Source organism: Diadema antillarum, unplaced genomic scaffold, assembly GCF_040938485.1.
Source record: "Diadema antillarum isolate AM-2024a unplaced genomic scaffold, OU_Dant_1.0 seq00001416_RagTag, whole genome shotgun sequence".
NCBI lineage: Eukaryota > Metazoa > Echinodermata > Echinoidea > Diadematoida > Diadematidae > Diadema > Diadema antillarum.
The window spans coordinates 514,565-536,327 of NW_027272168.1; the positions used below are offsets into that span (position 1 = coordinate 514,565).

General features: G+C 40.4%; 2 protein-coding genes across 2 annotated transcripts in view; both read right to left on the reverse strand.

Moving 5' to 3' along the window:
- LOC139709229 (uncharacterized) overlaps positions 1 to 20,929 on the reverse strand; it is a 33,293-nt gene extending 12,364 nt beyond the window's left edge. Inside the window, exons 1-16 of the mRNA XM_071621183.1 lie at positions 20,851 to 20,929; positions 17,031 to 20,440; positions 15,370 to 16,611; positions 14,326 to 14,761; positions 14,105 to 14,283; positions 13,603 to 13,846; positions 13,116 to 13,270; positions 12,240 to 12,420; positions 8,309 to 8,429; positions 7,639 to 7,745; positions 6,906 to 7,012; positions 6,479 to 6,517; positions 5,648 to 5,778; positions 4,552 to 4,717; positions 3,546 to 3,718; positions 2,657 to 2,952 (exon numbers count right to left, since the gene is read on the reverse strand). Of these exons, the coding sequence (XP_071477284.1) occupies positions 2,657 to 2,952; positions 3,546 to 3,718; positions 4,552 to 4,717; positions 5,648 to 5,778; positions 6,479 to 6,517; positions 6,906 to 7,012; positions 7,639 to 7,745; positions 8,309 to 8,429; positions 12,240 to 12,420; positions 13,116 to 13,270; positions 13,603 to 13,846; positions 14,105 to 14,283; positions 14,326 to 14,761; positions 15,370 to 16,611; positions 17,031 to 19,979 (6,526 nt within the window). The 5' untranslated portion in view covers positions 19,980 to 20,440; positions 20,851 to 20,929. The remainder of the gene's footprint in view (positions 1 to 2,656; positions 2,953 to 3,545; positions 3,719 to 4,551; positions 4,718 to 5,647; positions 5,779 to 6,478; positions 6,518 to 6,905; positions 7,013 to 7,638; positions 7,746 to 8,308; positions 8,430 to 12,239; positions 12,421 to 13,115; positions 13,271 to 13,602; positions 13,847 to 14,104; positions 14,284 to 14,325; positions 14,762 to 15,369; positions 16,612 to 17,030; positions 20,441 to 20,850) is intronic.
- The window catches only part of LOC139709230 (uncharacterized), an 86,467-nt gene continuing 84,978 nt past the window's right edge, over positions 20,275 to 21,763 (reverse strand). Inside the window, exons 4-5 of the mRNA XM_071621184.1 lie at positions 20,868 to 20,928; positions 20,275 to 20,440 (exon numbers count right to left, since the gene is read on the reverse strand). Coding sequence (XP_071477285.1) covers positions 20,275 to 20,440; positions 20,868 to 20,928 — 227 coding nt within the window. The remainder of the gene's footprint in view (positions 20,441 to 20,867; positions 20,929 to 21,763) is intronic.

Below are 21,763 nucleotides of genomic sequence, written 5' to 3' on the forward strand. Positions count from 1 at the left end.
TCACCTTTTCATTCATTCAATTCATGACACTCCCGTCAATTATCGCCAGTTTGGTTTATGATAGGAAATTTTGACAACGTTTTGATCATTCGAGTCGTCCACATAGGCCTACTTGAACTGACAATTTGCGATGGAGGTCAGCTAATAGTCAACGGAAAGGTCTTCGTGGAAAAATGAGAAACTGAAAGCTATACATGAAAACTATTCTGGGCTTATTCGACGCACTACGCACGTCGTACACGGGCGACCGTAAGTAAGAAAAGGAAGGGAAAGTCTTCTTGTAACGCCTTGACATCGTGACGTCAATGATCTAACAATTATTATGAAATGTCACAAGATGCCTTTGTAGTTCCACGTAACTATTACCTTTCGTTACAATGAAAGAATGATTTCGAAATGAAAGGAAAATGTTTTATGCCGAAATTTCAAGTGGGTGACTCGATGGTATCGATATATACATAGGCACATACACGACAAATCTTCTTTGTTATATCTCGCAGGAAAGCAAACATTAAATTGGTTACCGCAGATAAAGTATACAATGTTAGTTTGATTAAATTCCGTTATTGTCACCTATTTGGATACGCACAAAAGCAACAACAATACCACCACACTGTCATGGGCAGTGTTGCTCGAAACTTTTAAGATTCGATGCGTGAATAGAGACATACGATTAAATTTAGTAAGCTCTGATACATTCATACTGACATTTTGTTGAGAGATAGATATAGCATTCAAAATAGAACTAAACAAATAAATACATAGGCATGCTCTTCTCACACAGAAAAATGCACTATCAACGATACATCAACATGATATCGCAATACTACAAAACATACTGGGATAACATAGACCGTATGAGACAGGGCAGCAAAACTGTCACCAACCCTGCAATGGAAAAATAACAGTATACAAAAGAAAATATATTCCACTCGTCCTAAAAGATGAAAAAAAAAAGGAAAATAAATGAAATACACTCTGGCCTTTATACGGATTGAAACATAAGGAAAGACTACATGCGGTTTGACCGATGATCATTCTAGTCTTTCTGCTGTCACAAAGTGGTCAATACATATAGTCTATGCTTTTTTTGGTCAATTTGTGGTCAATAGTAGTCTCATAATGGTCAAACGATTGACCGTGCAATATTGAAAAATATGGATTAGGTTCAATCAGATTAGGTTTAGATTAAATTATGTTAACATAGTCTTGTCTCGAATAGAGGATATAGGGAGACATTTCGAGATATGGCTACATGGCTACCTTTATACTGTATTCGATTGCTTTGGGTTTGTCTCTTCTTTTTTTTTACTTGGACCGATTCGTATCACTTTTCTTATAATAAAGGTCAATGATTGGTAATTTCTGCGGGTCTTTTTTTTTTCTATCAGGTCGCATGGATGCAAGCATGGCGTTATTCCTGTAATAATTTTTACCGGGGTGCTTACAGTAACATTTCCGTTCTACCCATACTTCCCAGCCTTAACATGCAGCCTTCTTCTAAACCCTCTTGCAATCTTGACAGATCAAATCCAGTATCAATGTCATGGCAAAGTATTTTCAGAAACATAAACGAAAAGAAGTAACATATAATACAGCTGCGGGATGAAATTGCACAAGGGTAAACATGGAGATTATTATCATACAGGAAAAAAAGGACAAAATATTAATATATATATGAATACGACGAGCATTCCAGAAACCAGAAGACGAATGTAAAAGGGTACCTGTATATAAAGTTTGCGTTGAGGATACTTAAAAAAAACAAAAACAACAGAACTATAGGCATCGGTTAAAGAAAGTTTAATAAAGAAATAAAAAATAAGTAAATAAAAATGGATATGGTGGATACAGGGGTGCAAGAAGAATCCGAGTTTTAAGGGTTTTCTGGTTCCCTACCTTTCCCGATTTTAGTTGTCTGGTTGGCTAGTCGTCATGCTGCAGCGATGGGAGGGGAAAGGGGGCATATTGTTAGGACAGTCGGGGTTAATCTAGTCCAGTTTATTCGGGACAGCTATATGCGCATACACAAGGGGAATCTTGGCTATGTCCCACGTCCCGGTGTAATACTGTAGGATGGAAGGCTCCTTTGTACTTATGATTTTATTCTTTTTTGTATAATAGTATATGGCAGACAGTGACTAAATCAAAACGTTATGGTAGCTTTATTGGAACAAGTCTTTATTCTCTTAAAGACTTGTTTAAAGATATTTAAAGCGGCGAAGCGAATGATCATCTGGAGAACTTGAAAAGAATATTGTATTGTCTTATATATGCATTGTTTTTTTTTTTTAGTATTTTATCTGTCGATGGGATAAAGATCAATTTTCGTGATGTGCAAGTTGTTTATATTGTCATTTCCATATTACGATATTATGGATATTATGTGGTACAAAGTGCAAGTGAATCTATAAAAGTTTACCTATAAACTACTTTTTTTTGTGAAAACCACAGCATATTCCAACAACAAACGGAAACGAAAAAGAAAGTAAATTATAAGTCAACGAAATCAAAATGTAAGGTATCTATAAAATGCTGACGGGTAGCACACGTGCTATATTCTATCACTCAAAAACTGGCAAGCAATGAGACGTTAAAAAAAAATCATGATTTGATGGTGAATGGTTTTCAGCGCCCTCCCGTTGTTAAAAGCTACCTTGCGTGGATGATATCGATCGATCACTCTGTGATGACCGATCGGTGTCGTACTCGTAGCCCGACGATCTCGAGCTGGGGGAGTCCGAATCGGGGAGGTGATGATGGTGGTGGCTTGAGTAGCGGGATGGCCTGTCGTACATCATCCCGTTCCCAGTGCCTCCACCTCCTCGATCACCGTTTCCACCAGCTCCTCGACTACCGGTGCGTCCACCTACGTGGCCACCACTTCCACTCCGAGGGTCGCGTTCGCCGCTGCTCTTTCGTGGTCTTGAATCGCCTCTACCCTCAGATGACCTTAATGGGAGAAAACACATTTAACGCGCATAAATGGACTGCATTCAGGTTTTTTTTTTTTCTTTATGGGAAAGCTGACATAGACACGGAGAGCATAGCATAAAGATCAGTTTGTGTCTATAGCACCTAATCTCGTTCAACGATACATACATCTTTTGAATTAGATGTCATTTTCGAAGACCTCATTATATATTACCTTCAATCTCTTTTCTTTCTCCTCTCATTCTATGACTAAATCTTCTCTTTGTATTTTCCCCTTCGTTACTGTGTCCGTTTGTGTTGTCCTCTTGATGAATACAAACAACGATGAGCTGCGGTTCAAGGTAACAACTTGAAACGGATTTTGATGTTTGCACTTAACTGACAAACTTTGGCGTTGACAAACACACAATTTTGGTACATTTCTTACACCAAACGTTTTCAATCAATAATAAACTTGGACAAGAGACTTCATCTCAAGTCATTTTTATCTGTTCCAAGAAGTCCACCGTTTGCTGTTGATCTTTGCTTTGCGTGCTAATATTTGTAATGGCCACTGAGAATATTCTAAAGTGACATGGAGGAGGTTTGATATCGATAGATCCATCGCTAACCTTTGATCGTGATGTGATCGTCTGCTTCCTTGACGACTCCCCGGTGATGACGTCGGAGGTGACATGACGGAAGAGTGGGGCGGGTGCTGGCCGCCGTGACTAGGCACGTCGAGGAGGCGGTACCAGCGGGGTCGGTTCGTCAGCAGCCGCTCGTCCGATAGATCCAGGATGACCTATAGTTAACAAGAAAATTGCGTGTCGAAAGAAAGTTGATATGATTTATTAGGTCCTATGCGTAATATTGAAATAGTTACAACGCAACCATATCATTTTTCAGTAGTTTAAAAAAATGCCTAACGGATAAATTCGTCACAGTGGCAATCTTAGAGGATTGAATGATATTCTTGTGTAAGAAAGAAGATGAAGGTCGACTATATACCTAATCATCATTCAGTTCTATCTAAGAACATCGCGGGTCCGCAAACCTAATACGACCCTGTATCGAAAGAGAACTTAAGTTTCGTCTAGTTGGTGCCGTGAAGGGTTCATCTGAGCCATTATCATCCTGATACATAACTTTTCAATATCTTCAGCATCCTATTATTCATTCATTCCTGAAAATGGCATATTCATAAATTTCATTTATTGCATTTTGTAATGACTATATCCATTTATATCTTCTGTAAAAAAAAATATTTACGAGTTTCGTTGCAAATGGAAAATGAATGAATGAATGAATGAATAAATAAATAAATAAATAAATAATAAATAAATAAATAAATAAATAAATAAATAAATAAATAAATAAATAAATAAATAAATGAATGAATAAATAAATAAATAAATAAATAAATAAATAAATAAATAAATAAATGAATGAATGAATGAATGAAAGAATGAATGAGTGTGCCCTGGGGAATAGGAACACCACCGTTAGTCTGCATTTCGAGATTCCGAAAATGTAGTTGCATTCCAGTGCGATCAGGGAAACCTTGTCCCCTCTTGGAAATAAAACCCCGATAATAATGACTTTTGTTTATTGGCTATCAGTGAACGAAGAGTTTACCTGGCCCATGAATTCGCTGGTGGAGCTGCGGTCGTAGTCCCACACATTGACTTCGATGGTGCGTGATCTGATCTGACTGTGCCTCAGATTTCGGAAGATAATGGATTGATTCCACTCGGGTGTCAGCGTGCGCGGGACGTACCGTGATCTCTGCCTGTCCTCAGGACTGTGTGGAGTGGGGATACAGGCAACAAAGAAAAAATTAACCCGTTAGCTTATAGTGCTTAAGACTCTGTTTTCGATGAGCTTTAGCGGGATGTTAGTTACATGAACTGGAAGCAAAGAATTGGCATATGATTTCATCTCGAGATGGCAAGTCAGGTGCAGGTTGAAAGACGAGCGTTTAAAACTATCGCGATAGCACCTTTTGTCATAGCTAACATACTTACGATATAAAACAGAAGCATCACAAACATTTTATAATTACCTAGTACTCTAAACAGTAGTCAAAGAGTTAAATACGATGTTTACTTCTCTCTGGCTAGCGACGTGTCCATCTACACTGTATGTATGTATGTATGTATGTATGTATGTATGTATCTATCAATCTATGTATCTATCTATCTACCTATCTATTTTGTCTATCTTTCTACTAACCAATTTACAGTTGCTCCTTTGTGGTCAGAGCTTATCTCCCTGCCAGCTAACGGTATACTTACGTATCATGCATTTATACCAATTCCTGTATCAACCAATATCTACCAATCCGACAATCTTCCCTTAATAACTTTGTTTCTCTTGAGAAGGTCTCTTGATAAATTGCAGTTGCCACAAAATTTGATTTTATTTTTTATTTGATTTTATTGTTCCACATCTCAAAACACAAATAACATGATACAATCGATTGAACATAAGACTAGACATAGCGTCGTTATTACAAAGAATACAAGAGCAGACAATTTTACAAACATGAAATGTGGGGACCTACTAAAAAGCAAAGCTTGTAATGTATAGGTCCCTGTATAGATGAAAATGTTGATCTTCTTAAACAACCTATAGTAACGAAAACTATGAAAGGAAGGAAAGGGACGTAAAAGAAAAGAGAGCACCCAGCGATCTAGTTACTCGGGATGTGAACCATGTGGGCGCGCCTTACCCTCTGGCGGGCAGGAGGCACACGGACACGTAAGGATCGGCCAGGTTGGTGGAATCTCTCGCCGTCAGACCGCGTCCACGAAGGATCCCAACCAGGAGTTCGGCACGGTGGCTGTCGTACGCAACTTGAAGCTGGGCGGAGCATTTAACATTTGAGGGGAGAAGGAAGCATGTGGCGATTGGGAATTTGTGTGTAAAATAGTATTGAGAGACACGGGGCATGGCACAGCATGTTATACTTGACCATCAATACTGGACATTATCTTCAGGAATAGCGGTGGTGGAAGCATGTTGTATGCGTCTTTCTTCTTATGTCCTTAACTGCATTAGGTATAATAATATGACTGTGTAAGATTTGTTGTAATTTATTGTTATTGTTGTAGAACATTACGTAAACAGACAATTCAAAAATTTCAATTTCAATCTATTTCTGCAAGGTTTTTTTTTTTCAAGAATACTATATATCAACGAACATACAATAACATAGAAATTTCAGTAAACTTTGATTTCCTATAAGAAGAATTTCCTAAGAAGTAAAGCTTTCCAAACAGTGGTAATGAAAATGGTAGTATATATTAATAGAGTAAGAACTATTCTGACAAATCTCTTACTCATTTGCACCTATAAAACAGTACCGCTTAAAGTCATACCTTCAGAAGAAAAAAAAATCATTATTTAAAAAGACGTGAACATCAAGATAATCTTAATACTAGTATAAGATCGTTTACTATACACCCACAGTAACACGTAAAGTTTCCATATTGCAACCTTACACCTGGCAACAGATATTTCATCACATATTCTGAAATTCTGACCCAAATTTGTCACTCACCTGAATCTCTCCTGTGATTTTTCGTCCTCTCCCTCTTCCCTTCAAAGGAAAAAAAGACGAGAACAAAATCAAGAAAAATCAAGAAAGCCTGCATGAAGTAGGATTACATCACAGATGCACACGGCAACTGAAGTGAACATTGCCACACGTGCCGTATTAAGCATTTAGTGTAAAAATTAATGAATATAAAAAGCTACAAGGCTACCTTTACCTCACTCACAGCCGCCCACCTCTTTTTCCTTCCTCCTCTTCCAATATTAATTGGCAAACTTTCTTCTGCCCGACCTTTAATTTTACTATGCCCTCACTTGATTTGTACATCTCTGCCCCATTCATAGCATACATCTCTCCGCATCGCCAAATCTTAACATCGTCCCCTCTTCCAATGACGATACTTTGTTTCTTTCTGGGTTTTTTTTTTCCCTACCTGATGTGACGAATGGGTACTCTCGGAAGGGGATGCGGAGCTCTGGTAGGAGGGGTAGGTGATGCCCTCTAGGCGTTCTGACAGCATCCGTGGATCGACACCACCACCTGTTGACGGAAGTGACAAATTCTTGTTAGATAACTTTGTGGTATCGGAGAAAAGGGCATCTAAATCAACTGAAACATCTCACAAAACTTGCGAAAGAGTAGTCTCTCTCTGATATTACCTTTATATCGTGAATTTGATGAGAAATGTAGCCCCTCCTTATCAATCACGTGTCAGTGGTTTAAATTGTTGTGCAAAACAACATAAAGATGGAGAGAAAATCCTGTCTCAGAAGACGACAAAGTAGACAAATTTTATGTACCGATGTACCACACAGCATTTAAGATTTAAAAGTTTGTTTGTTGTTTCATTTCCATCTGAGAAGATGGCTGGATGGTTCATATTCAGCTGCAATAGCTGGTCTTCCATGGGGTCCAAAGTCAAGCACATTTAGAAAGGAACACTAGAACAGCATTTTATTTTGATATCAAACTCCCGCATGTATCTGACTTCCATTCGATAAACTATGACCAGAAATAATCCTCACATGTAATTTTGATACTTTCCTGATCTCATCCGTTTGCTTTGAGAATCTATCGACTATACATGTCATATAATAATTGATAAAGGTGAGATATCAGAACGTATCACGTATAGATACCTATTGCAACTACGTGTGTGTACCCACCATAATCTCCCCTCCTATAGCCCCCGGGCGGTGGCGGAGGAGGCGGAGGAGGTCCCCCGTTGGCTAGTCGTGCTCGTGGTCGAGGAGAATCGAGCAAATTTGGACCGCTGTCACCGTGAAAAGAAAACCACAGAGATTGAAGATGACACGACGAATCAAACATTATGATTTGATATGATTAATTCGTTATGCAATTCTAAAATTCTCAGAGCTCTGGCTGATGTTCATGTAAATTGATACTCATGTCACTCATCCACACAGCCATGACAGCATACTTCAGATTTTTCCCCCTGTAGCTACACATTCATATTTTCTTGGTCTGGTTCTTTTTAGTGCGTGTGAATGAATTATAGTATTTCCAATCGTAACAAGCCCAATTCACTTCCAATGCGATCATTTTCAAAAAGAAGAAAAGGTAGGCTATGCCAAATTAAAGAACAAACAAACGTCACGCCAAGATACACTCTTGTCCGATACACTACATGTCTTGTCCTATAACACTTGTACTCAAAATCTAAAAGTAGTTTTCTCCCGATTGATTTAATATTGAGTGAAATTTGTGCATGCTTAGCATTATATTACACTTTTGAAAATGAAGAAATTAAAGGAATTGAAGAACTACAATTTCATGGCCTATTACAGTGACCATGGTTACTTTTCCAGTACTTGCCATTTCAAAAGCACTTCAGTTTGCTTCTCCGACGATTTCACGATACGTTGCACTTCTTCGTATGTACGTCCAGTCAGCGAGATCCCGCACCACTCCAACACCTGGTCGCCTTCCCGAAGACCTGGTGGAAATGGAAATCTCGACATGTTCGCATGGGTTCGAACAAACAAGCAGAGGATAGGGCATACAACCAACCAGCTTGGTGTCAGTTGTTTTGGGTAAAAGAAGAAAACCGAGCACTGCTGCTGCTTTTGTTTCCTGGGTTTGTTTTTGTTTTTGTTTGTTTTTTTGTTTGGTTTTTTTTTTTGCTATGAGATGTCTTAAGACTTCAGATTCACATTTTGATATCTTGTTTCGTTTTCCTTATAATATTCAAACTATTTGTTAACTATTAACCTTTATCGATAGGGACAGAACTAAATAATGATCGCTCTGATGATATGACGATGCCATGGGTATGATGCTATAAGAGAAGCGCCTCTGTGAAACCATGTAAAGAAGGGGTGTTATGATATAGTGAATAAGACTCTTGACTTTCAAACACAGGTTCCGAGTTCGAATCCCGTGAAGTGCCCACGCCCTTGGACAAGATGTTTGTACCCACCATGTCCCTCTCGGTCCTGGTGTAGAAATGGGTACCTGGTAATTCTGAGGTAATAATAATGACAGGACCCTATGGTAGAACAGTGTCAACACTTAAGCGGCTACCATGAGTAAACTAGAAATGTCGCTACGGCGACTGGTGTATGCCTCCGCCATAATGCATGGTTCTCCTAATAGGTCTATAGTACAATGTCTTGACAATGTGTGATGAAAGTTTCACACATTTGGCAAAATATTAAAATGACAGGTTTGCCACAAATGTGCTGAATGTTCACTTTCCTAGAACTAGGTTCAATTGGATGAATGATTAAAACGTCACAGTGCAGGTATTTGGGGGAACTGATGATTTTTACTTGACTTTCGACCCTTTTATAAGTTTGTGCATTGAGTAATTTTCAAGGTATTGAGAAAAAGTATAATTTCAGTATCAAATGGTAAAATAGTATTATCTAAACCTGGCCTTTTACCTTTGACCTCACAGTTCCAAAGAGAATCACTGTTAGGTAGAACATGCATAAATATGTAAGTTTCATGATAATACCTTGAGTTACTTTTGAGATATAAAGGAAGAAGTGCAATTTAGCATTTTCACTTGACCTTTGACCTTTTGACCTTTGACCTTTTGGCAAGAAACTTCCCATAGAATATATATTGGGTTATACATGCATACATCAAGTTAAAAAAATCCTTCAGGCATTGTATAAATATAAGGAAAGCAGTGATATTTCGAGGAGTTGACCTTGACATTTGACCCCTGACCTTTGAACCATGACCCCCAACTTCCCTAGATAATCACTGCCCATCGGTACATGCATATATACTAAGTTCCATGAAGATACCTTGAACCATTTGCGAGATATGGAAAAAAACATGAAATTTCAACCTTTTTTCACAAAATAATCTGACCTTTGACCTTTGACCCCGTGACCCTAAAATCCAAAAAAAAAAGTATTATCCCCCCAGGATATACCCTCACACCAAGTTTGATGCAAAACCATCTCGCGGTTCTTGAGATATCGACAAAAACAAAACGGGACGGACATACGGACGTACGGACGGACGGACGTACGGACGGACGGACGCACAGTGGGCCAGAGAGGTACCAAAGTGCGCCAAAAGTCACTTTGGGCACTTGGGATTTTCTAATTTTTGACATGCACTCTTGAGAGGCAATACTTTAAAGAATATATCATGAAAATATTTAAATCAGGTATGTACATTAAAGGGGTATATTTCCCACCTGAAGTAGCAAAATACAATATTTTAAGAGTTTCAAAGCAAATTGTACCCTCTTTAATAAATAAGTAATTTCAACATGTAGTTTTTGAGATATCAACCTGTAATTTCTCCCACATATTTCTCAGAGTTCATTTTACGTTACGAATGCCATAAAAATGCAAAGAAACTTAATGTTCATGAATATTCTATGCTAAATATCCTGGAAAAGAGGCTAATTATTTGTCTTTTTAATATACCCTAATGAAAAGTTTAGATTGCCACGGATTTCCAACTAAATTCTATTACCACAACATTCCCTGATGTCTCAGCTTTAAGCTGATACCGGATTTGGCTGCCACCTTTTGCCACTTTTTGTGTTAGAGCCGATTTTCCGCGACACATTACGTCCATTTTGGATCTTGCAGCCGCTTAGGAATGCTGTTATATCATACGGGGCCGCATGAGGGCGGCATTTTTTTTTTTATTTATTATTTTTTTCTCGCACGTTAAAGGCACAGAAACATGAATAACACTGAATAAGAGGCAAACAGAGTTATAAAATACATGTATAGGGCTAGTCCGGCACCTAAAAGACCCCTCCTCCGAAGATAAAAGAGTACATAATTGCACATAGCCAAGGCCATATAGCCATATTGTCCATAATTGTCATAGCTACTACTGTAAACATAGCTATTCCCACTGCGATACATATTGTGTGGACACCTAAATACATCGATCCTACTCTTGACATATGCAGATAGAACGTTATACACCAAAACACAGAGATTTTGTTATCATCGGTAACTCGTTGGAAGCAAAGTCTGTTGCTTTCCGGCCGCTCAGCGAAGTGTATAGGATCGCAGTTTGTGAATCCGATTGCAGGTCAATGTCAGACATTGCTCGCGTGATCCTCATCGGACAATCTTGCTTCATCGGATCATGCCCGACCTGTCTGACATTGACCTGATAGGCGACCAATACAAGTCGGATTCATCAGACTGTGATCCCATACACTTTGTGGGTTGTCGGAAGCAAAAAAAAAAAAAAAAACGACTGATGAGAAAAAAAAAATCATTGTGGAACGTGGATGAATTAATAATTTCATATGATAGTGATTCCGATGAATTTTTCATTCAAAAAAAAAATCTTTTTATTTCAGCTTTTCCAAGTAAACTTTCATACACGGCAGACTCATTCTTAGCTGCTAAATCATAACCTTTCATTTTCCTGATTACTGACTTCACGATTTGTTATCTTTCCATTAAAATTAGACAAAATGGTTTTTGCGCTTGTATGAATTGATATTGCATAGGCCTAAGGTTAAATATGAAGTAGAGAGATAAGAACTATATCGGAAATTGATTTTATAGCGCACATTTATGTCCTGCTAGAATAAAGTGAATAAATTCACCCAAACGTACAGCGTACATCATAAACTTATATTTTAACTAGTTTACACGGACAACAGTATCATTTTGCAGTACGTGTGTAATATGGAACTTTCAGCATAAATTCGATTCTTTTAACGAAACCAGAATGTATATACACTTTCTATGACATGTAAGCATCGTGTATTCAATGGTAGTATAAAAGCAGTGTCAGTGAATGTGAAAAGATAAATTAATCTTTAAAGAAAAAAAAATAACAGCCTAAGATTTGCATTGCTTTCTTTGTCATTTACAGACAGATTTTTGGTAGCCAATGAAAAAACAGCATCACAGTGACGTCATATGAGTTTGAAATTATGTTCAATCAATTCTACGCCCCGAATTTTCCTTAGACACCAAATTTGGGTAAAAAGAAACCACGGCATATAATTTTGGCGCACTTTGAGCTCATTCTGGCCCACTGTGGGACGACCCAAAAACGTAATGCCTCCGGCCACTTCGTTGGCGGAGGCATAAAAAAGAACCCCATACTATCATTATCATTTTTTTCTTGTTGTTGTTACTATCATCATCATTATCATTATCGATGAGATATGAAATACTTCAATATACCTCAAATGGTGATGATAAAGTAGAAAAAGTATATTAAAAAATCCTCCCTATTTTTCCCATTCCGTCTCTTTCCGTTATACTTGCCTCTCATTATAAAAGAAGAAACCTACCTTCGGTTCTATCGGCGATTCCTCCAGGGTAAATCTCGGCGACGTATGCCACGAGCTGGTCGTTTCCCGGCATCCGCTTCCCGCCGACGACCCGCATACCGAGCCCGTTACCGCGGTTGGTCCGGTCGCGAGGATCCCTCAGAAGGCGGTACTTGCGACCCACACTCTGCGGTGACGGCTCCTCGTGGGAAGAAAAAAAAATGATTGGAAAATAATGATGTGGTTATCTACTTACTCATTACAGCAGCAACAACAAAGAAGTAAAACAAAGAGGCAAGATAAGAGTAACAAGCACAAACAGCTTACTGAAACATTTGCTCCGTCCGTTAACAATAAAATGTTGCTCGTTGACACTTATTTCAACACTGGTTCTGTTATTTACTTACTCAGTATGTTCTTTGATAACACAGTCATGATTATACATTATATAATATATATATATATATATATATATATATATATATATATATATAATGATGACAGTGTTAACATTATGCTATGCAGATTTTTTGTATTACTGTGTGGTTCGAATGACATTAAAATCTCAGATTCAACACCTGGGTCGCATGAAGAAATTGAGGTTTGAGATCAATGAAACAAGTTAATACTTATTAAACAAAAATGCTTGTCGAACTATCAATGTAAGTTCTGTCATTTTGAAAGTTGGAAGGATCTTTTTAATAATTCTAAGATAATATATTATGAAGTCAGTCTTAACTGAATATTTTCGCTTGCATGGGTGAACAAGGACATTGTCATCTAACACTGTCTAATTGATTTTCTATTCAGTTGTTGACATCTTTTCACAAAATTTCGAAAAATTTTCGAAAAATTTTCGAAAAAAGAAAAAACACTGGCATTTACAAAGATACTCACTGTTCCACGTTGATATTGAGCCCCGTGGAAGTGAAAGTGGTCGTCGTGATACTGCGCCCGGAGTCGACGATCGACCTCGTTGTCGTCGCTGTCTTCAGCTCGACGAGACCACTCCGTGGCCTTCACCCGAATCTCCTGGTCACTGTAGTAATAGTCTGTCGGAAAAGACGTCATGTAATTACAAGAAATCATGTGTTAATTCATGTTCTCACCACAGATGATGATGATGGTGAAAAGTCTTCCTTAGAATTATCCTAGAGGGTAAACAAACTAAAAAAGGGCATGTAAATGTCACATCTTGATTTGATATCACAAGACAGAGTAAAATGCACCAGGAAAAAGGAATGGGAAAAGAATGCGTTAACAAACCCGCTCTATAAACGCTCTATAGAGGAAACTGGGTGTGTGATATAAAGACAAATTACTGTCGTGAAAGTAGAAAGTGGAGACAGACACAAAGAATGAACGCCTCAAAATGACATCTGACCTTCGGGGTGTCTCTTTGGCTGCGACCCTTGGATACCCTCCTGGCCACGCCCCTGTCGTGAAGAGCCCCCGTGTGTCCTGGGCATCAGTGGTGGTGGTGGTGGAGGACCACTCTCGGAGGAATCCCACTCCTCGTCAGTGCCACGCCGCTGCTCCTGGTGGTGAGGATGATGATGATGAGGGGGCTGATGACTACTTTGATGCCGAGGAGGTGGTTCTGGCCGACGATAATCTACGGCTTTCTCCTGTTAAACACAAAATGATCACGTAGTTTCCATTACCAGTACCCTGGAATATAACATCAACCTTGTGTCGGTCTTGTAAGGAAAATAACATTAACATAATTATCACCTATTACAATATCAATTCTGATTTCAGTGACCCTATCATACAAGAAAAAATGTTTTGCCATCCCACTTTATCATATAACCTTAATATTCATCACCTGAGATATCTACCAAATGACTAGGGTTAGTATGGAAGTACCTCAAGGGCTAACTCACCGGAGTTATGGTGTCATCATACAAGACATTTTCATCCTGGTCTGAGAACAGTCTCATTTCGCTGTTCGTGCTGTCCAGACTACTCTCCCTCGACATCATGCGTGGTCGCCCAAGTCGTTCTCCACGGTTAATGCTGCCTTGTCGAGATGGTATCCCTGAGTCGCTCATGCTGTCACCACCTCCGCTTCCACCAGCACCTCCGGTACCACCACTAGCTCCGCCGCCTCCCCCTCCTCCTCCTTGCCCATCTGTGATGGGGAGAATCAGGCCTTGCTGATCCCTCCTGATTCCACGCTCCCTATCAGTCAGCTGAGGAGAGGAGTAGTGAAAAGGCGACCCTCGCTTGAGCTTCGTCCGTGGGTAGGTTACCGGTTCCTGTCCGTCATATCGTAGAGGATCCTTGGGGGAGTTGTCCGCCTCGTACGCCGCCTTGAGGGTCTCCAGGCTGTGGCTTGCCGAGATCACGGGTTCGCTCGTCGTCGATGTGCTGGTGCTCCAGTCCGTTTGTCGCCTGGTCTTCATCTCCTCAAGTTTACGAGCGGATTCCTCCATCTGGCGACGCCTGCGGTCCAATTCCTGCCGAAACTGACGCTCCGTCTGCTCGCGAATTCGTTTCTCGATCAATTCACCTTCTTTGCTCAATCGCTCGACATCGTCCTGGTCAGGTTTAAAAAGAAAACAGCCCGTGAAAGTACCTGGATATATTTTGCTTAGTGACAATAATGATAAAGATGTTGGAATATGTTAATTTCAATTCATTGACAAGCATTTATACACACCACTCAATAAAAAAAGGCGAGAGTATGAAATATTGCTAGCAGTATTATAATTTGTCCAGACCTGCCCACTGAGCTGCTTCAAAGTTTATATGGTTCTATTAATATTTATAAATCAAATAGATCTATCCACTTGTCAAAGAAGCAAGCCAAAGATTTCAGAGTGATGAGGAAAGAGGCTGATCAAATATGCGATATGTTATTTTGTCCTAATTACGCGATATGGTCAAACTGTATCTGTGTAAATGCATATGTATTTTCATATACTAGTATATATATAATGATTACAATATATATGTAATATTTAAAATATATATGTATATATACATATTTATGTTTATATCATACGTCATATATTATATATGAATATATAGATATATGCTTTTCGAGAACTCTGAGGAAAGGGATGGCAATCAATTCTTGTTCGTAGACCGTCGTGCCTACATGAAAGGATAAAAATAATTCTGCCAAATATATTGCCCGTCTCACCGATGTTACTGGTGGTGATTCTCTGCTTTTCGTATGACCAGTAGACTTTTTGCTCTTCACCGAGGAATCGTACGAATGTGAACGTTTGTCGCTCATGCCATTACTACGGTGATCAGAGATGGTTTGGGGATGAAAATCGAATTCCGAATCCACGTCTTCCTTGATCGGGGAGAAGGCGGGTGCAACAGAATCCGTCGGTTGCCACCTGGCTTTTCGCCTCTGTGGTGACGCTTGCGGCGACGCGCGGACTGGAAGGCTGCCTCCAGACTTACCAGCCTTGGCACTCCCGGATGATTTACCTCCATTTGGCTCTTCCCTCTGGTCCCCTTCGTGTCGGTCGGGACTGAGTATAATAACTTGTGGATCCTGCGAAGACTGAATATGGTGGGGTGGTGAGTTGTCCAGCTGAGCCCTGCGATGGGCTGTCACCTGTTTGAGTTCCTCCTTCATTTTGTGTCGAACTGTCTTCAAACCGTAATCGGGGATTTCAGAGGTGGTAAATTTCTCTTGCAAGGGCGTCTTTCTCCTCGTGTCTTTCCTGTTTTTCCGACTGTCCTCTTGTGAATCACTGTATCTCGATCGAACTTCTTTCTCAATGTGAGAGGTATTATACGCCTTGTAGTCTTTTCCCGTTGCTTCCGATATCTGTTTTTCAATTTCGCGAATGATATCCTCTTCTGACTTTGACAGTCTGATTTGATCTCCGGGCGAGAGATTCATTCCAGAAGGCAAGTCACTGGTCTCGATTTCATGGATTCGATCTGAGCTGATGGAGAGTTTCCCTGTTGGAAAGGGGTTGTGCAGTCCGTACATGGGATGAAGTAAGGCAGCCAACTCCTCGGTTTCTCTATCCTCGCTTGTTATGGTCACATCCGAGTCCGAGAGGCTGCCTTCCGTCACCCCGGCAACGCGGGCCTTGTGGTGTCTGTTGTAACGGCGGGAGAGCCTCTCCTTTCCTTCCTCGATTCGCTTGGTATCTGACGCCAATTTCCTCAGTTTTAGCAACGCCTCCCGCCGCTCCTTTTCCAGTTCCGCCGTCTTTCTGGCCAGGAGTTCCTTGACCTTCTGGACATCGACGCTCTTTTCTGAATCACGAAGAATTTCGTCTATGGTTGAGCCTAGATCAGACTTGATTGAGACGGTGACTGGTTGCACGTTTTTCGGAACAACAGGAAGTCGTCGTCGTACCTTAGCGGGTGTGCTACTCTCGCTGTCGCAACTCTCAGCGTCACTAGAAGAGGCCTGGTGTGACGAAAGAAGGGCAGATAATTATAATATAAGGTTAAGTGCTTGTTTTATAAGCAAGGAGAACTAAACATTGTTCATTGGAAAGAAAACGTGAAACCATCAAACGTTACAAAGATCTGTAATTCCGCAATCAATATGACAGAAACACATCTGAACATATTTTTATACATGAGTTGACATTTCAATAAAAACCAGTGGATAGTGCCGATGTTACATAATCTAGAGAAAATGGAGGAAACAGCTCGAAGGAATTCAACTTTGTTTAAGAATTTATCAACCTGAATGTATGCCAAATCTTAGGAACCGTGTCTATTAAAATGGTGCAAAATAAATTTCGCCAGTACTTTACAATCATTTATTTGATAAGACATATCAATTAATGTGAAAGATAATTTCGTCGTATGAGAGATTACCTTGAGATAATCTTTCCCTGTGAACTTGAGTGAAGCAAGTGAATCCATGTTCGTGCTCTGTGAAGCAGCATCCATTCTGCTTGGTCTTGGATTCCGCTTGGTCGATCCGGTCGGTTCTGGACTTGAGGAACCACTGGATGATGCATTTGTTGAAGCAACCATCTGCTTAGTTTCGTCAAAGTACAGATGCCTCTTGGAGCCAGCAACACTAAAGTCAGTATCGGTGGAATGAATGGATGACGTCGGAGATAGTTCGGGACTAGTACCAACGCCAATGCTTGTTGTGTGAACGGATTTTGTCGGGGAAGTTGAATTGGAATCAGGACTTTCGGTACCAGGTCCAACAGCTGCATCGATCAAGATTTTAGATGATGGTAGGAGTGGTTTACTAACAGGAGGGGGTGTCGTCTGAGTCCGACTTTCAACCACTGAATGCGTCTGTGCAGAGGAAGAGACCATTTGTCCACACGCTATCACGGTGCTCTCTGAGGCACTTGTGCTATCTTCAGGACTAATCGAGCTCCCCACTTCCAAATAGAGGCGCTCTTTGCTGGAGCTTTTTGCACTAGGAGGCGAGGGATCTTCAGATATAGAGTCTGGCCAAGAAATGTTTGCAAATTCCTCGAAACTAGAACCCATTTCTGTAAGTACTGAACGGTATTTGGTACGCCCCTCCGCTCCATCATCGGGGTCTGCTTCAACCTGTGAATGTTCCATAGGGAACATTGTTTCAGGGAAAGTACGTTTAGACATCCACTGTTTTGGTGTTAAAGGAGGAGAGAATTTTAAGCTGGGTGATATCGGACTTGTCCGTGGAGATGATATATCAAATCGCTTGTTAGGGCTTGTGATTCTCGGTCGTTCATAGGAGCGAGCATCTTTCGTTGGCGTTCTTGGGGATTCTAAAACACCGATGTTGTCAAGCTTCTGATTTGAAGTTAGATCAATATCAAGTGGGGGCCTTGCTGAAGACTGCTGCGAAAACTCCTTTTCTACAGTTGCTGCTACTGGTGCAATATGTTCACGTGTTAAAGCGGAAGACAGTGATTCAAATGTCTGATCTGTTGACAGGTCAGATGTGTCATCGGATGCCGAAGCATCCTGCAAATGCTGATCCTTGCGAGAAAGTCTTTGTTCGCTTTTTCCAGACGCAGTGTAGCGATCATCACTTGGTGACATGTAATCAGGGCTCTCTTGGGTATCCTCGGAAGTTTGTTCTTGAATAGTTGTGAGAATATTCACGCGATCTCGTTCCCTTTCCTCGCGACTTTCATATTCCTCAACCTCATCGTCGTCCTCTTCCAACTCTTCTTCTTCTTCTTCCTCGATGTAATAATCATCGACCTCCTCTTGTTCTTCCATGACTGTTGCAAGTCCTTCCTCTTTGATTCGATACGGGGAAAGGTGCTCCACTACTTCATGCTCAATACCGATGTCTTCCATTATCACGTCTTCCATGTAATCAGTGTAATCATCGCCGCTATCAAAACTCGAATACGAGCGATCTTCCGTCATGTAGTCCTGGTCTTCGTAGTATTCGCGGTTGATTTCGTCCTCCGAGTCGTCAGCAAGAGAAGTACACTCGGAAGACAGCTGGTCAAACGCAAGATCTACGGTGGGACTCTCCCCTTCGACATCATAAATGGGTGAAAGGGGCGTGTCTGACGATTTTTGACGTTTTCGTCGGGAATTACTATTCGCATGCTTCTGACCTATCACTGGAACTCTGCCTCCCAGCCCGACTTTCGTGAGATCTTCGACAGATATATATTTGGACTCTGCTCCCTCACTGGTCGGTGGCCAGAGAGGGGGAATGTCATTAAGGTTATCACCACCTATCGCCCCCAAATCTGTCAAACCGGGTAAATCTGATAGGTCTTCGGAAACCTGCTTCGGTCGATCTCCGAGGAGAGTCTTCCTAACTCTTCGAGACTGATCAGCTTTGATTTCACTGTCGCTTAAACTCTCATAGTCTGTTGGTGTAATATCCGGTCGTCTTCTAAGATTAAAATGGCTGTCATCCAGTGATCCTTGTCTTGGAGGTCTTTCTTCAGACTTTCCTCGTTTCAACCGCTCCATTTGTGACACTGCGGGGCCAATATTTCGCTCTTCTTTTTCCACTGCAATTGATTCTGCCATACTATCTGCCTCTATGTGATGCGGATTGTGCAAAGTGTAATCTATCTCGTCCTTCCTGGTAGACGTTGCATAAGGTTGTGACTCTATATGCTCCTCCGTTTTCATCGACACATGCTCAAAAATTGTCTCTGTCATATCACTTGACACCGGGCTTTCCTTTGCTGAAGTCAACACAAATGCAGCCACGGGACTGCCTCTGTCTGCTGTAAGAGTCAGAATGGGCCTGTGAATCTTGCTATTTTGCTCCTCTTCAAGCCGATGCGAGGGGCTCTTGTCCACTTTGTCCATCCCTGGAAGTCGAGATGGATTATCATCATGTTCTTTTATAGACGGAAATAGTTTCCTCTCTGGAGAAGCTTGCTCAGCCATTGCTAAAAGCTGCCGCATCATTTCTTCATCGTCAATACTTCCTTCTTCATGAGCCATGATAATTTCCTTTCTACTTGGGGATGAATATTTCCTTTCATGTGCTCTAATGTTTCCACTAGTTTTGCTCGAACGTTCGTCTAAGTCGTCCGCAGAAGGCTTCCGTGGTGCTGAGTGAGGATTACCTTTAGTCCTATCTGAGCTATCTTTAGTTGTAGCCACTGGAGTGAAACCTATGTCAGCACTTTGGTCACGAGCTGTCACTTCCGACCTCTTTGATGCTACTTGGGAAGCTATGGAGGAGTTTATTTGTGAACCGTGGCTCAAACTGAAGGCTACATCAATGTCGGGTTGTTGCACGGACCCCATTTTCCTCTGTACTTCCCCCGTCTTTCTCGTCACTTCCCTGCCTCCCTGCGTTTCCATTCCTCGAGGATTTTGCATGCTAGGTTTGCTTTGCGAAGCCGGCGTGTCGGACTTTGACGAGTCGGTCAAAGTATATTTTTCCTTTTCAGCCGTCTCAATAGGCTGAAATTGCTGAGAGTTCTTCGAATCGTCTTCTTGACGATTCAAATAATGAATACTTGTCCTTTCTTGAACGCGAGGTTCTCTAGCTGCAGAATCTCGAAAACCATCTGAACTTGCCACATCTTTCACTAGGGATCTCTGACTGACAGGCGCCCCTTTTGTTGGTCCCTTTGTAACGGAATCTTGAAGGCGTTGGGAGTGACTACCAGGGCTAGGCTTTGACGCTGACTTCGAATCGTCTCCAGTCGACTTTTGCACCTGAAATCCTTCTGTCGGTTGGCTGACTACTACAGAGGAACCACTGGGGATGGGAGACGAGTGAGCCGATTCGGCGGAAGAAGGCGAAGAACGAGCGCCGTTTCTTTGGCTTTGTGAACCTGTGTTTAGTGAGAAAAATAATAATGAATAACATCTACATTGTCGTATAAACTGAGTCGCTATTTTAGCAGCAGGATAGCTACTATCTACCAAGCATAAGTATGCACTTGATGAACTGCAACTGTGGTTGCATGCAAAAGTAATTTGGTTGAAACGAAAAGTCAACTGCATTGTTTCGAAAAACTTTGCCTACGCTGTCCAAGCTACAGTTACAGTATATTTATGTACTGAATAGTCCTTTTAAATTCTTGATTTGCGTGGTGCAATATGCTAATATTATGTAAGGTGGGAAATCAGCAAAATCAAACGTATATTCATCTTGGGCTATGCATTAATGCAAAATAATGATAATGATAATAATAATAATAATAATAATAATAATAATAACAATAATCATAATTTCACAAACCTTTTTGAGGTGAGGACCTTCCCGACTCAATTGATGATACGGATGACTGCAGTCCATTACCTCCATGCGATTTGAGTGCTGAAGTAAAAATAAACAAGACAGAAACAAGAAAACAAGAAACATAAAGAAGAAAGTAACAAAGATGTGCTTTTCTGCCTTTTATATTGTATTCATATTAAATTATAATATATCATATCATATTTCTGCAGTTCTAATGCAGTCATATCTGTCAGGATTCAATTCAATTCAATTCATTTTTTTCATTCTTCTTTTTCCAACAAAACATAACACAGAATAAATCAGGAATTATGGCTCTGTAAACATATACATGTACTTTCGACTTTGCAAAGGATAAATGATACAAATGTAGATATGCATGCATACTGGCAAAAATACAGAGTTATACTTCAGTTGAGAAAAAAAAAGGAATTGAGAGGTCCACTAAAAAGCAAGCTTGTGTATTGTGAACCACTTAAAAAAAAATCTTATGAAATAATTATTTGTAAGGGCTTGTCCTCAAACTTGACATCCAAGTACGTAGATCATGCCAGACCAACCTCTCAAAAATAACTCGGCTTTTAAGAGGATTGTGATTTGCTTCCTTTTGACACAGTATAACAGCTCACACATCTGGGTCTCACTAAGACAATGATGTATTCAATACACAAAAGATACAGAAGCTCTTATGAAAAACAGTAAAGACATTGAACACTAGCCTCTACCAGTCCAGCATACTACAGAGCTCTGTGTCATGTTGAGTCTCGCGCTATCTAATCGAAATGAATATACAGCAGTGATACCAGTTACGTAAGACTAATTGATATAGCTGGTGCTTACAATGATTAAAACGGAAATAGCAGCACCTAATCAGTGTGCAGAACTTAATTACGTCTTACCTATGAATTTTTGGTTC